Below are 12,117 nucleotides of genomic sequence, written 5' to 3' on the forward strand. Positions count from 1 at the left end.
CGTGGTTCTGGAAATATAAATCCCATTAATTTTCAGAATAGAGATTCTGATTATCAGCATTATTATTATTGTTGTTGTTGTTGTAAGCATCCAAGCTTCCTACAAGCTATATGATTGTGAAACAATTGTGCTCCTCTAGAAGCAACAAGTCTGTATGTCAAGGAGACGTACTACACTACCCACAATCCTCGGGTGTAAAGGCAGGAGGCTGTGATTGGTGGAGCTCACTGTTGCAATGGAAATGTTTCTCATGTTGGCTATGATCAGATCGTTCAACGTTACATTACATTTACCACAGAGCAGCCATTATTTCCCTCTCTAACATGCTGCAGTTTTTAGATGAGAGGAGAGTTCAAAGGGGTGAAAATCACAGCCAGTCAGCTCATGTATGTGAGGGCCAGCTTGTTGATTCGCAATGGTTTATGGGATGCCTAGTTTCTTCATTCTTGAAATAATTATGCACACAGCCTTGTACCTTTTACCTTTTTTTCCCAGTTCACCCATATTTTATTTGCTCCAAATCAAATGTTTTACGGCAACGATTCATCTCGTAGCATCGCCTTAAAACAAATTTTTTAAGGATTTTCTGAAAAGTCAATGGAGATAGTGAGTCCTCCTCTTTGTATGTTGTTTTCTCTCACCAGATATTATTCACTGCTGTTGATTAAGTTTCTCCAAATGATGATTGTGGTTTGTGTGCGTGTTTTCTTTCCACAGTCTTTAGAGTGGACCTCTTTTGTTCCGGTGAGGTGGATGGAGAGGCTGTTTTAACGGTGCAGCTCAATCTGACCATCTATGCCAACAACTACACAGTGCTCAACTTCAAGAGGAGGAAAATGTGCTATAAGAGTAAGTATCCAAACAAATGCAGTTTAGAAGTATGTGTCACTTTAATTTATTCACCCGTAGACTTTGCCACAGCAGAAAATATGTACATACCACAGCGAAGATGCAGTTAGTGAGTGAATAGTAGTAGAGCCATTGTTAGTATTTTTTAGTTCCACCTGTGCGTTCCCTGATGCAACAAGTCAAAATGTCTGCTGTTAAAAGGACTTTTAGTTGACCCACGAAAAAACGGTTAAGCACACACTTGTATGTTGCTTAGACAAATTATTTTTATACATAGGCTGTGGATTGTGTTGAGTTTTCAAGCTTTTTTTTTTTTTAGCTCTTTCAGCACCTTGTGTTTGAAACTTGCAGTGGGAAATATACCTCTCTGTTTTCTGTGTTCTGCTCTGTGCTATTTTCAAACTCTCTGAAGATAATAACATGTGGCCATGAGGCTTCTTGCAGTCTGCCCTGAGGGAAAATTTTTATTTCCATCTTAATAAAAGCGTCACCAAGCAGGATGGAAGAGACTTTTCCAGTTTTACTGACGCAGTTCGCAAGCAGATCCATTTCCTCTGCAGGAAAGTCTTCTCTCTTACCACCTGGCAAATGTGCCATCACAATACCCTCCAATTCCCTCCAAACCTGGATTTTTAATGACAACTGGAGACAGCACTCTGATTGGTTTATTGCATTTTGCACCCAAAACACATTCATGATTAATTCAGAGACCAAGTAGAACCTGTTTGAACCTTGTGCCTGGTTCAATGACCTGTTTTCCACCATTAAACTAGCAAATGTGGATTTCAACATGCCCTAAATGCACTTTAGACCATGCGTTCAGATCATTAAAATAGAGCCCGTAGTCATTTTCAACGGCTGGAACTTTTCATGGAATCCATAAACCTGTGGGGAACTCAAAAGTTTAATTACAAAAAATATTTTGGGTTTTGCCTTTGGGCCTAGAACAAAGTCTCTGTTTGTGGGATAGTTCTCTGCCGTCAGCAGGAATCATCATATACTGGATATTACTGATTAGTTTATGTTGCTTTACAATACTGGGACTAAGGAGTACTAACCGTTTGTATAATTATATTGACCAGTGTTTGATTTAAGTTGAGAATGTAGGGGTGAAATGAATACCGGTTTTACGATTAACCACGGTAAAATTCCAGACGGTTATCATTAAAACCGCAGATGATTACCACGTTATAAAGCTCATGGTTAAAAACTGTCCAGCATCAACCAAGTAAGCAACGGTGTCCCTCTCACAACGTGGGTTTGTTATGTGCATGTGTAAGTTCACTTTGTGTTTATTTGATTCTCGAGATTTTATGAGACATGTATTTAAAAACATTGGGGGAAAAGTCCATCATTTTGCTCGCACGCAGTTCACGAGACGTGGACACGGTCAGGTCATCTGGATTCATAATCCGACACCATCGATTAATAATAAAATAGATCTGTTTGTGTGAAGAGCGACAGAGACGAGCGCGCACGCACGCACGCACGCACGCACGCACGCACACACACACACACACACACACCTGTAGACAGGAGCAGATTATGACGCAATGCATTGTTGTTACTTTATTGTTGCAGAAGAAGCGAAGCCCCGTTTATCCAGGAACATAAAAATTAAATCTGCAGGTTTTTATAAAGATCAGTTCTATGTGTGAGTGATTCGAAAAAAGCAGAGGAGCAGAGTCTCTTGTTGACCGGCGCTGAGCAATGCACGCCCAATGCAGTGGTACTGCCAAGAGGGGGCCAGCGGGGCGACTGGACACAGTAAAGGCTACAATCAGAGTTTGTTTTGTTTTTTTTAACCACACAAGTCTTATTGCATTGATGTGGAGAGCGTCAAAATGATGATAATAATAATAATGATATCACTATTGATTTTATTATTTTTTCATATAGAGGGAGAGAGTCTATCATAGGTTATTTTCTCTCAATCGGTGCACACTACCAATAGTCACTCTTTGTAACGGTAGATGCTTGGTGGCTGCGCACAGAGCCTCCAGTCCCCACTTAGTTCCTGCAGCGCACCCAACTTTTAACAAAATTTGTTGTTGAAATGAGAGAAATTCATTAGGTTGAAAATTAATGATTTTTGTACTTGGGTGGGTCTTAAACAACCTAGGTGGGCTGCCCATGTAAGGTCTATTTAGGGGGCCTGCTACTGATATTTCAATGAAAGTACCGTAATTGAAAATTCCATATGAACGACCAAGAGCTCTTTTTTATTCTCTTCTAATGAGAAGGAGAGATACAGAACTTATTGTATTGCTTTGACTTCCTCAAATAGTCTTTTTGCCTTTCTGGTGTTTTTAATTTAATATTTCCCTTCTGTATTTATTCTGTATTCTTTTTTTTTTCTTTTTTTTTTCTTTTTTTTTGTCACACACATCTTTAAACGTGAATGTCACTCAGTAGAGCACATACCTCCACCAAGGCCCATCAGTCTCCTTAAATTCAATCAGGCCACACCAAATTGCACACAATTAATAATTTCTTGAGAAATTCATAAAAATGTGAACAAACACCAGATGTCACAAAGTTTCATTAAAATAATTTCATTTAATCTTAATTTAACACATTTTTTCACAGCATTACACTGCACTAAATCTCATAACTGTGTTGGTAAATTCTGCCATTCGGATGATGTTTTGATTCTGTCTGTCTGCCTCTCTTTCTGCCTTCATCCCTTCTTTCTTTCCTTCACAGGAATTGATTCTGACCCAAAGATTCCCAATCCCAAAAACAACACTATTGAGCGGCCTGACAGTAAGTAAGACTGTAATGTTACTTTCACATCTTGCTCTGCTTCTCTGTCTCCACCAGCTCCATCTCTTGTCCAGCCTGGTGTCATCAGCCTGATAAGACAGAGGCTGATTAGTTTTAAGAAGTCTCTCTGTACAGCAATGATCGTTAGTCAGTCTTTCCGTAACCAAGGCATATGATTTCAGAGCCCAGAGAGAAGGATGCATTCTGCTGTTGAAATGTGCTCCGTCAGCCCCCACCCGTTGGAGTGGGTGTCCTCTTCCAGTGGGATTTATTCTCTTTGAGCCCACTGCCCCAGTAACAAAGCACCATTAGTGACTTGTCTCCCTTCTGCTTCGGTAAGCCCAAGGAACCTGGGGCCCTCCGAGGCTTTTAGAGAGGTGATGAGAAAAGCTCTCAGACACTGGATCCTGGGCACAGCCTCCACTATTCCAGGCCTCCATTAACCCTAAGTGGAGCCCTCAGTGCACTTATCATGTCTTTCCCCCTCTCTCTCACTCACTCATGTCTTTATCCCATTGCCTTACCTCCATTTTGATGCTCTGCTTTTTTCATAACACAGTTGATGCTTTCGTAATGACAATGCTATTTTGTGTACTGTGATGTTATAGTCACCAGATTTTTCACTGAGATTGTTAACCTGTGGCTTGTTTTCATCAGTAGATGGTGTGGTCCCCCCAACCAGCTCCACTCAGGTGTTCTATATAAGCGTAAGCGTCTGCTGCATCGTCATCTTCCTCGTGGCCATCATCCTGGCCATCCTGCACCTGCACAGCATGAAGAGAGTGGAGATGGAGGACAGGTTTGTTTCTTTAGTTCGTCCTGGTTCCAAAGAAATCACGGCCATTGTTATGGAAAGTACGCTCATTATAGTGAAGCTGAAGAAAACCAGCATTCAGCTGAGTGGATTTACAGCCTCCTATCTGTCACCTGTGAAAGTTATTTTAGTACTTTGTACAGAATCCCTCTATTCAAAGACCAACAAAAATAGGCCAGATGGCTGCAGGCAGCTCTGCAGATATCGGTGTGAAATGAGATCAGCACTTTAGAGAGGTTAGCCATTGAGACAGCGGTGAATTTAAATAGCATAAAGATTGTTTTTTAATTTGTCATGGATATCTGTCTAATGTGACATTTACACTAAACTTTCCGTACTTTAGATAAAGTGGCTTCATTTGATCACATTGCATGGTGGGATCTTTAAAGAATTCAGTCTGTCCATTTTACATCTTTTGGGTTAAAAAGCTCTCAAGTTTGTCGTTACCATCAGGTCAAGATATTTTAGAGCTGATTACCTGACTGGCAGAAAATGTATTGGCAACTATTTCAACGACTGTTGAAGTACGTTTTTTTTTCCAAGCAAAAATGCCCCAAACTGACTGATTTCCAGTTCTCAGGTATAATTATTGCAGGTTTTCTCCTTCGTTCATGATAGTAACCTGTATATCATTGGGTTCTGTACTCTTGGTCAGACAAACAAAGGCATCTTAAGACATTACCATGGCTTAAACTGTGCTACACTGTATGGAGAGGTCTTTCTCTTACTTCACCTACTAATGCAGTGCTCACTCTAAACCTCCCTGTTTTGGAATGGGCTGTTTGCTTGGCCTGTGGTATGCTGGTTGGAGCTTTCTTTGTGAAACTGTAAAGGGGCCTGCAGTAATTGAGCCGCGGCAAGAAAAGACCGGCTGCTGGACTCAGTACCACCGCAGAACACGGAGCTGTTCCTTCTGTCTATTTAAAGTTCTGTGAAGTTTGACTCAGTATGCAGAAACTGTAGAATCAGATGTCGTGAACAAACTGTTGTGATCCGTAATGTCACTTACGTTGATGTGTTGCAGCCGCTGCTGCTTCAGAGTGTTGGTCACCTGTTAATTTAAAGTTTATTAATATTGAACATAGTAGTTTAATTAAATTGAAATGATCACAATCAACACATATCTAAAAAAATGTTTGACTGCATTAGTTTTAAATGTGCTCCAAAACAACTGACAACTGAGTGTATATTACACTTTGTGTATTTTTTTTTTTATAGTCATGCCAACATTTTTCTCTAGTTCTGTATATTCCGATTAATTTAAATCCGGTTTTACCATCAAGTTGTACCATTGAAACAAGATAAGACTAGTTTGAAGTTACTGCTCGATCCAGGAGCCTTCAGATAAGAACTTGTTTTCTCTCTCTGTGTTTTCAGCGTAAGTGACAGTGGGAGCTCGCAGGGTCTGTCTCAGCCATCCACCCAGACCACACAGTACCTGAGGGCAGACACTCCAAACAACGCAGCCCCTGTCACAAGTAAGACATCTTATCCTACTCCATCTGACCACTGAAAGAACAACCAGATCAATCAGTGATGTTTTTTTTGTGGAGGTACTCTCACAAAACTGGATCTAGACATGTACGTCTATGTCTGATTCAGTCTTCCACAGTTTTTTCCTCTTCTCACACTGGCATCTCAAAATGTGCATGCTGCTCCAAATGCAATAAGCGACTGTGAATGACCTTATTAGCTTAACTGCTGTCATAAGATCGTAATGAAGAGCATAGTCCCTCTTTATTTTTGGTTGCTGTTAACCCTTGTTAGTGTCAGAGCAGTGTGTAAATGTTCTCACTGTGTGTGTGCTGCGACAACTTGAAACAACAATTCAACAGTTGGAGATGCACAAGCAGTCTTTTATTTTGGAAGTGGCAGATACTGATCTACACTAATGATGTAAATTAAGAATATAGAACAAGATGGTGAATATTACTTGTACAGTTGAAGGTCTTCTGCACAATTTAAGTTACCAACTACAATGTAAACAGAGCAGGGTGGGAAACAAACATACAGGAACGACATCATAGTGAGTGTAAGTCTAAACATTATCTCACACGTGTATTAGAATTTACTCACTATTACCATTTAATCTCTTACCAGCGTGTCAGTTAATCTCAGGCTGAGCACATGGCCTCCAATGAGGGTCTTTGTTCATAGATGTTGTTGCAGTGTGATCATGTTCTCTTGGCTGGCGCTCAATGTAATTATGGGGTAAGTATTATTCTGTTGCTGTTTATCATGCGGAGTTGGACTTTTCATTACAGTGTAAGTACAGCAATAGGGCCATGAAATGAGTTTCAATTTTCTCATGTTGCATGCATCACCACGGTTACCGCGGCAGCTCTAGATTTTAAAGGAGATATTACGAGATTTTTTGAAAAATGGTACTTATACTAAGTATAAGGGGTAAAAACAACAACTTTCCATTTAACAGGGAGCTATTTGCAAGACTAACTTTTAAGACCAGAAACTTCCTGGAGTCTTCAGTGGTTGTTGGACAACTGCTACTGTACTGAAATATTCTTGTATCTCAACACCATCAAAATTTAATTAGAAACAGAAACAACAGTTACTGCTATGGTAAATAATTACATAATAATAACAACATAAGGAACATTCCTCCTAGTGAAATGCACATTTACTTCAAAAAAGGCAAATAATAGCTACTCTCAGACATGCACTGACTGTCTCTGGAGTTCTTCCTCCCAGCCCCCTTGGATTCACTATGAGTGAGTGGGCGCGTTGATGAAGAGAACACAAATATCTCATGATGAAAAAGAGGTTCCCGTAGAAGACGCAGACGAAGATGTCAACTTAGAAAGACAGAGATTGGAGAGCTTTAAGTGATCAGGGCTGACACCGGCGTAGATTTGCTGTAAATAAAATATCTGTGCAGCAGAACTGATGTATATGTGATGATGTGTTAATATCCTGCCTCCTGCAAGCGTTACCCAGGCACCACTCCTCACCTGAAAACTTTAGTGATTGTCCTGTTGTTGTGAATGCATCTGACCCAGAGAATTTCCTGCTGTGTTTTTCATATGGATCCAATTGTCTTGGCATTGTCCGGAGTTCATGTCTGAAAAATAGCTGCTTTCACCTGGAAACAATATAAAAAGTCCTAGAGATTGTCTTTTGCCTTGGCCCTTTTCTTATAACATAACACTATGAGCAGTTTCCATAGAATAGCATCCCATTCAAAATAATTCACAGACCTTAGGCAGTAATTTGTCACTGAGATTTAGGGCTTAGTTTCCTCCCTGTGCAGTTGGTCTCAAGGCAGTTGTTATCACTACATAAATGTATTTTGTGATACATATCTGTAGAGTGAGTCATACCTTTGACTTTAATGATCCAATGAAATAAACCGAATGAAACTCAGTAGAGCACATACCTCCGCCAAGGCCCAACTGACCCCGTAAAGGCATAGTTCACCCAAAAATGAAAATTAACTTATCTACTCACCATTCTGCCGATGGAGGGGTGGGTGAAGTGTTTGAGTCCACAAAACACTTGTTTGAGGCATCTGTTGTTTTTTACGTTTGAAGAAGTGGTCCCCAGTTACTTCAATCGTATTGGATTTGACTGCAACACTGTTTATCCCTGAAACTCCAAAAGTGTTTTGTGGACTCAAACACTTCACCCACCCCTCCATCTGCATAGTGGTTAGTAGATAATGAGTTAATTCATATTTTTGGGTGAACTATCCCTTTTTAAATGCAATCATGCTGCACCAATTTGCACACACTAACATACAGCAGTTGTCTCAATGTGCCTGATTTGTTTCATTACGATTCAGTGAATTATTCTCTGGGACATTGGGGTAAATGTTAAAAACACCTAATATTTCAATGTTAAAGAAAACAATTCCTGGATCCGCCCCATTGTCCGGATCCGTGCCAAGATCAAATCTCTTATCTTGTCTTTTTGTGTCCCATCCTTCCAACAAGTTTTGTGGAAATATGTTCTGTATTTTTTGTTTAAACCTGAGCAGACCAAATAAGTAAACAAGGGGTGAAAACATAACCTCCATGGTGAAAGTAATATTGACTCTTTCTCAGCTCTCTCTACTTCATTTTGGGAACCAGTGGACAGGCACTCCAGGTTGTCATTGTATGATCCATCACTGCCCTCTTGTGGTTACAACTCACATCTCACCTCCTGTGCATTTTGTTTGACTCGCTTGCCTTCTCGTTTTGTCTTATTCTTCGCTGACTGTGATCATTTGCTCCACCATCCACCCAACTCCTGATGGGCAAGTTTACCCATATTGCATGCATGCCTGGTTTGATGGATGTTTCGCGTATGAGCTGGACATTTGCAGCTACCGTTCACATCCATTCATTCACTCAGGTCATGTTGTAATTTGAGTGAGCTCTCCATTAAAACACCTCTCTCACTCTCTCCCACCCTGTGCCCCCTCCCCTCTTGTCATCAGACAATCACCCTGGTTCTGCACCCATACTTCAGCTTGCAGCCTCCTCCTTCCAAAACCCTGGTGCTCCCCCTCATGAAACCAAAAGTAAGTTCCACTGAAGCTCTGAGAGTCAACTCAACACTCCAAACTCGTTGATACTATTATGTTGTCATGTGCAGCGTAGTAATATTAACACCTAAACCATGTTATTCAATCGTTTTCTGAGCGTTACACTTATTGGATACATACTGGATGTGTTTTTTTTTTACATATCCTCATGTCTTGCCTTCAGGGTATTAACAGGTTAAAAGCTCATACTTTCAGATATAACTGGAAGGTTGCACTTCCTCATGGTGACAACTGATCCTCAGAATCATGACCCATGCAACTCACCTGCTTCATACTAACCTGCCTCATTACTGTGTCAACTTGTTATGTTGTGTGTTTGAGATTAAATAGTTACTCTTTTAGATAGAGATTTACTCTATTTAGCATTAGATATTTATTTTCAAAATCATAGAAGGGACTCTTGAACCAATTTTAAAACAAAAGCTGATTAATCAAATGTATTGAAGTTAAAGTGCTGAACATTCTCTGGTTCAAGCTTCTCAAATGTGAGGATTTGATGCTTTTCTCAGTTAATTATCATTGTAAACTGAAAATCTTTTTATCTTGTGTTTTGTCAATACAAGGAATCTTTTGACTTTTTGTTTCATAATGGATGATTAAGATACTCAGTAATTGAAGCACTCCCATTAGCAATCACAATGTGTGTGTTAAAGGGGCTATATGCAAGTATTTGGCTTAAAACATTAAAAGTTTAACACGAATTATCAAGAAGGTAACATTTTGTCAAAGAAGTCTATTTTTTTGTTGTTGCAGAGATATCTAGCAAAGTTAGCATGCTAACCAGCTAACCCTGGCCTATTCTTTTTTTGTATTATCACTGTACCTCAAAAGGTGATAGTGAGTCACTGTTGTGTCCAGTCTGCCCTATGTCCAACATGAGGTGATGAAATATCAGTAGCAGTAACTATGAGTAGACTCTAAATGTGTGTTGTAGCCACCCTCTATTAATGCTGCTACCCTCCTTCACAATCCTCAACCACTCATGATCCATCCTCTACTCGTGCAAGCATTTCATCTTTCCTCTTTCTATTACTGGGCGGACTGAGTATGAAATCACAGAAACAAGCTACATGTTCACCAGTCCGTCGTATACATGTAAACAGCCCAAACCTCTGTCCCAAATACATATCAATAACATACAATAAACTCAATCTATGAAGGTTTTGGTTATGTAGTGTTCACACTGGAAAAGGGACAACCTTAAATATAAATATATATTAAATATACTTCATTCAGCATAAATAGAAATGGCTGCCGTGAAAATATTTATTGTGTTACTTCCTATTAATATAAAATAATGTAAGATTATACAAAATAATATACAAGTCTTTTGGATTTCTTGTGAACCTCCTGCAAAGCGTGCGTGCGTGTGCGTGTGCGTGTGTGTGTGTGTGTGTGTGTGTGTGTGTGTGTGTGTGTGTGTGTGTGTGTGTGACTCATATGTTGCTTATTAACTTTTGTGAGCATTTGTTTTCATTCCTTTGAAAATAAATGGTGTTCTCAATTTGACCTGCAGGGGGCAGCATTGATCTGTTCTATGTTACTCCTTACTTTACACTTCACGTGCAGCAGCAGAGATTTAAACTTCAAGTAAGTTTAAATTAGCCAATGCAAAATGTGAATCTTTGGACCTACAACACAGAAAAATATAAAACCCCTATATTATGTTTTTGAGGTTTATTTTGATATTAAAGACTTATTTTAATCTCATATGTATCTCAAATAATCTCATACAATTTAAATGTTCTCTACAAAGTATCAGATGTAGCTTATAAACACACAAAGGGACTTAATGTTACCTTCAATTGTGTCCGGAGGTTGTTTGCTGGGAAGTTTTCCATTATTTCTGTCTCATCTGTGGTTTACAAACCATTTGTCTAAACTACTGTTCCCAGCCTGTCAGATTGGTCATACACACACCTGAGGTCTGGTTATGCCTCACATATGAAGTGTGTTGATAGAAAGGGCTTGTGTATAAACAGTTTGTACATTTATGTGTAGATACTCAGATACTGTAAGGAACGGCCCCTGTGTGTATGTTTGTGTGTGTGTTTCATATCAAAACTTACCTCCGTACCGACTCAACCAGCAGAGTACATAGGGAGGTTATGTAACGGTCCTGCTCTAATACAGGACTTTGCGTGTTGCTACTTTGATACATGTTTACGGTACTGTACATCTCTTGCTGACCAGGTTTCTTGTAATTTCTGGATTTCTTTGAATGCATGTGAGGGATTTGTGTGTTTTACAGCAAATCTGTGTGTCAGTCATAAAGGGATCTCTTTCAAAAGTGATGCAAAGCAGATGTCCCCCGGCTTTTTTTATCTCGTGGTAATCTGAGTTAAAAGACCTGGGACTCAGTTAGAAAGTGTTTGGATTATGTGTATCTTTAATGAGACTCTTTGCTTTTTCATCCTCTCAGGCTACCCATCTCTCCGCATAGAGAAGAATGACCTGAGGAGCGTTACGCTATTGGAGGCTAAAGCTAAAGTGAAAGACATCGCCATCTCAAGGGAGAGAGTCACACTACGAGATGTCTTGCATGAAGGTATTTGTCTCTCGTGCTCCCTCTTTCCTCATGTCTCTTTTCTCTTAGTGAACTCCCAATGACTTCTGTGTTCTTCCCAAGAGTATAAACATTATCTAGACACAAAGTGGAATTCAAATTTTGTCATAAGCACCTCTTTGAAAAGCCAAGAGAACAGATTGTGTCATGTGATGTGGTTAACAATGTTTCCCCTTGCTTTGTTCATGAATGCTGCTGTGGATGTGAGATGTGGTTTTGAGTGGCAGGTTGGTGGAGAGGTTTTGATGGAGTGGCTTTTAATTTTATTTTATTTCATTAAATACACGCGCATGTGTACGAAAGTTGCTCTCGCACGTATTGGAGAGAGAGAACTGCAGTGCCACTTACGGGTACGTGCAAAACTGCAGCTGAGACTATGCGGTCCGATTGTCTGCATGGCCGCTAAAAACATTGCAGCAACAATGCAGCAACCGAGCAGTGTACAAAATGTTTTTGCTTTATTATGAAACTGTGGCAGGACAAATGAGAATATGGCAGGCCGCCACAGTCAAGATAATTAATGGGAAACAATGTGTATACTTTGCTTTATACCTTATACTGTATTTACTTAGTTCT

General features: G+C 39.8%; 1 protein-coding gene across 3 annotated transcripts in view; it reads left to right on the plus strand.

The window, feature by feature from the left end:
• ryk (receptor like tyrosine kinase) overlaps nucleotides 1-12,117 on the plus strand; it is a 44,828-nt gene that overhangs the window by 18,028 nt on the left and 14,683 nt on the right. Inside the window, exons 4-9 of one of the 3 annotated variants that reach the window (XM_034583304.1) lie at nucleotides 718-849; nucleotides 3,556-3,615; nucleotides 4,276-4,414; nucleotides 5,807-5,907; nucleotides 8,868-8,951; nucleotides 11,398-11,523. In XM_034583304.1, the coding sequence (XP_034439195.1) occupies nucleotides 718-849; nucleotides 3,556-3,615; nucleotides 4,276-4,414; nucleotides 5,807-5,907; nucleotides 8,868-8,951; nucleotides 11,398-11,523 (642 nt within the window). Of the gene's footprint in view, nucleotides 1-717; nucleotides 850-3,555; nucleotides 3,616-4,272; nucleotides 4,415-5,806; nucleotides 5,908-8,867; nucleotides 8,952-11,397; nucleotides 11,524-12,117 lie in introns of all 3 variants that reach the window. The other 2 variants (XM_034583303.1, XM_034583305.1) reach the window with 2 other exon arrangements.

The sequence above is a fragment of the Hippoglossus hippoglossus genome, chromosome 4 (genome assembly GCF_009819705.1).
Source record: "Hippoglossus hippoglossus isolate fHipHip1 chromosome 4, fHipHip1.pri, whole genome shotgun sequence".
In the NCBI taxonomy this organism is placed as follows: Eukaryota; Metazoa; Chordata; class Actinopteri; order Pleuronectiformes; family Pleuronectidae; genus Hippoglossus; species Hippoglossus hippoglossus.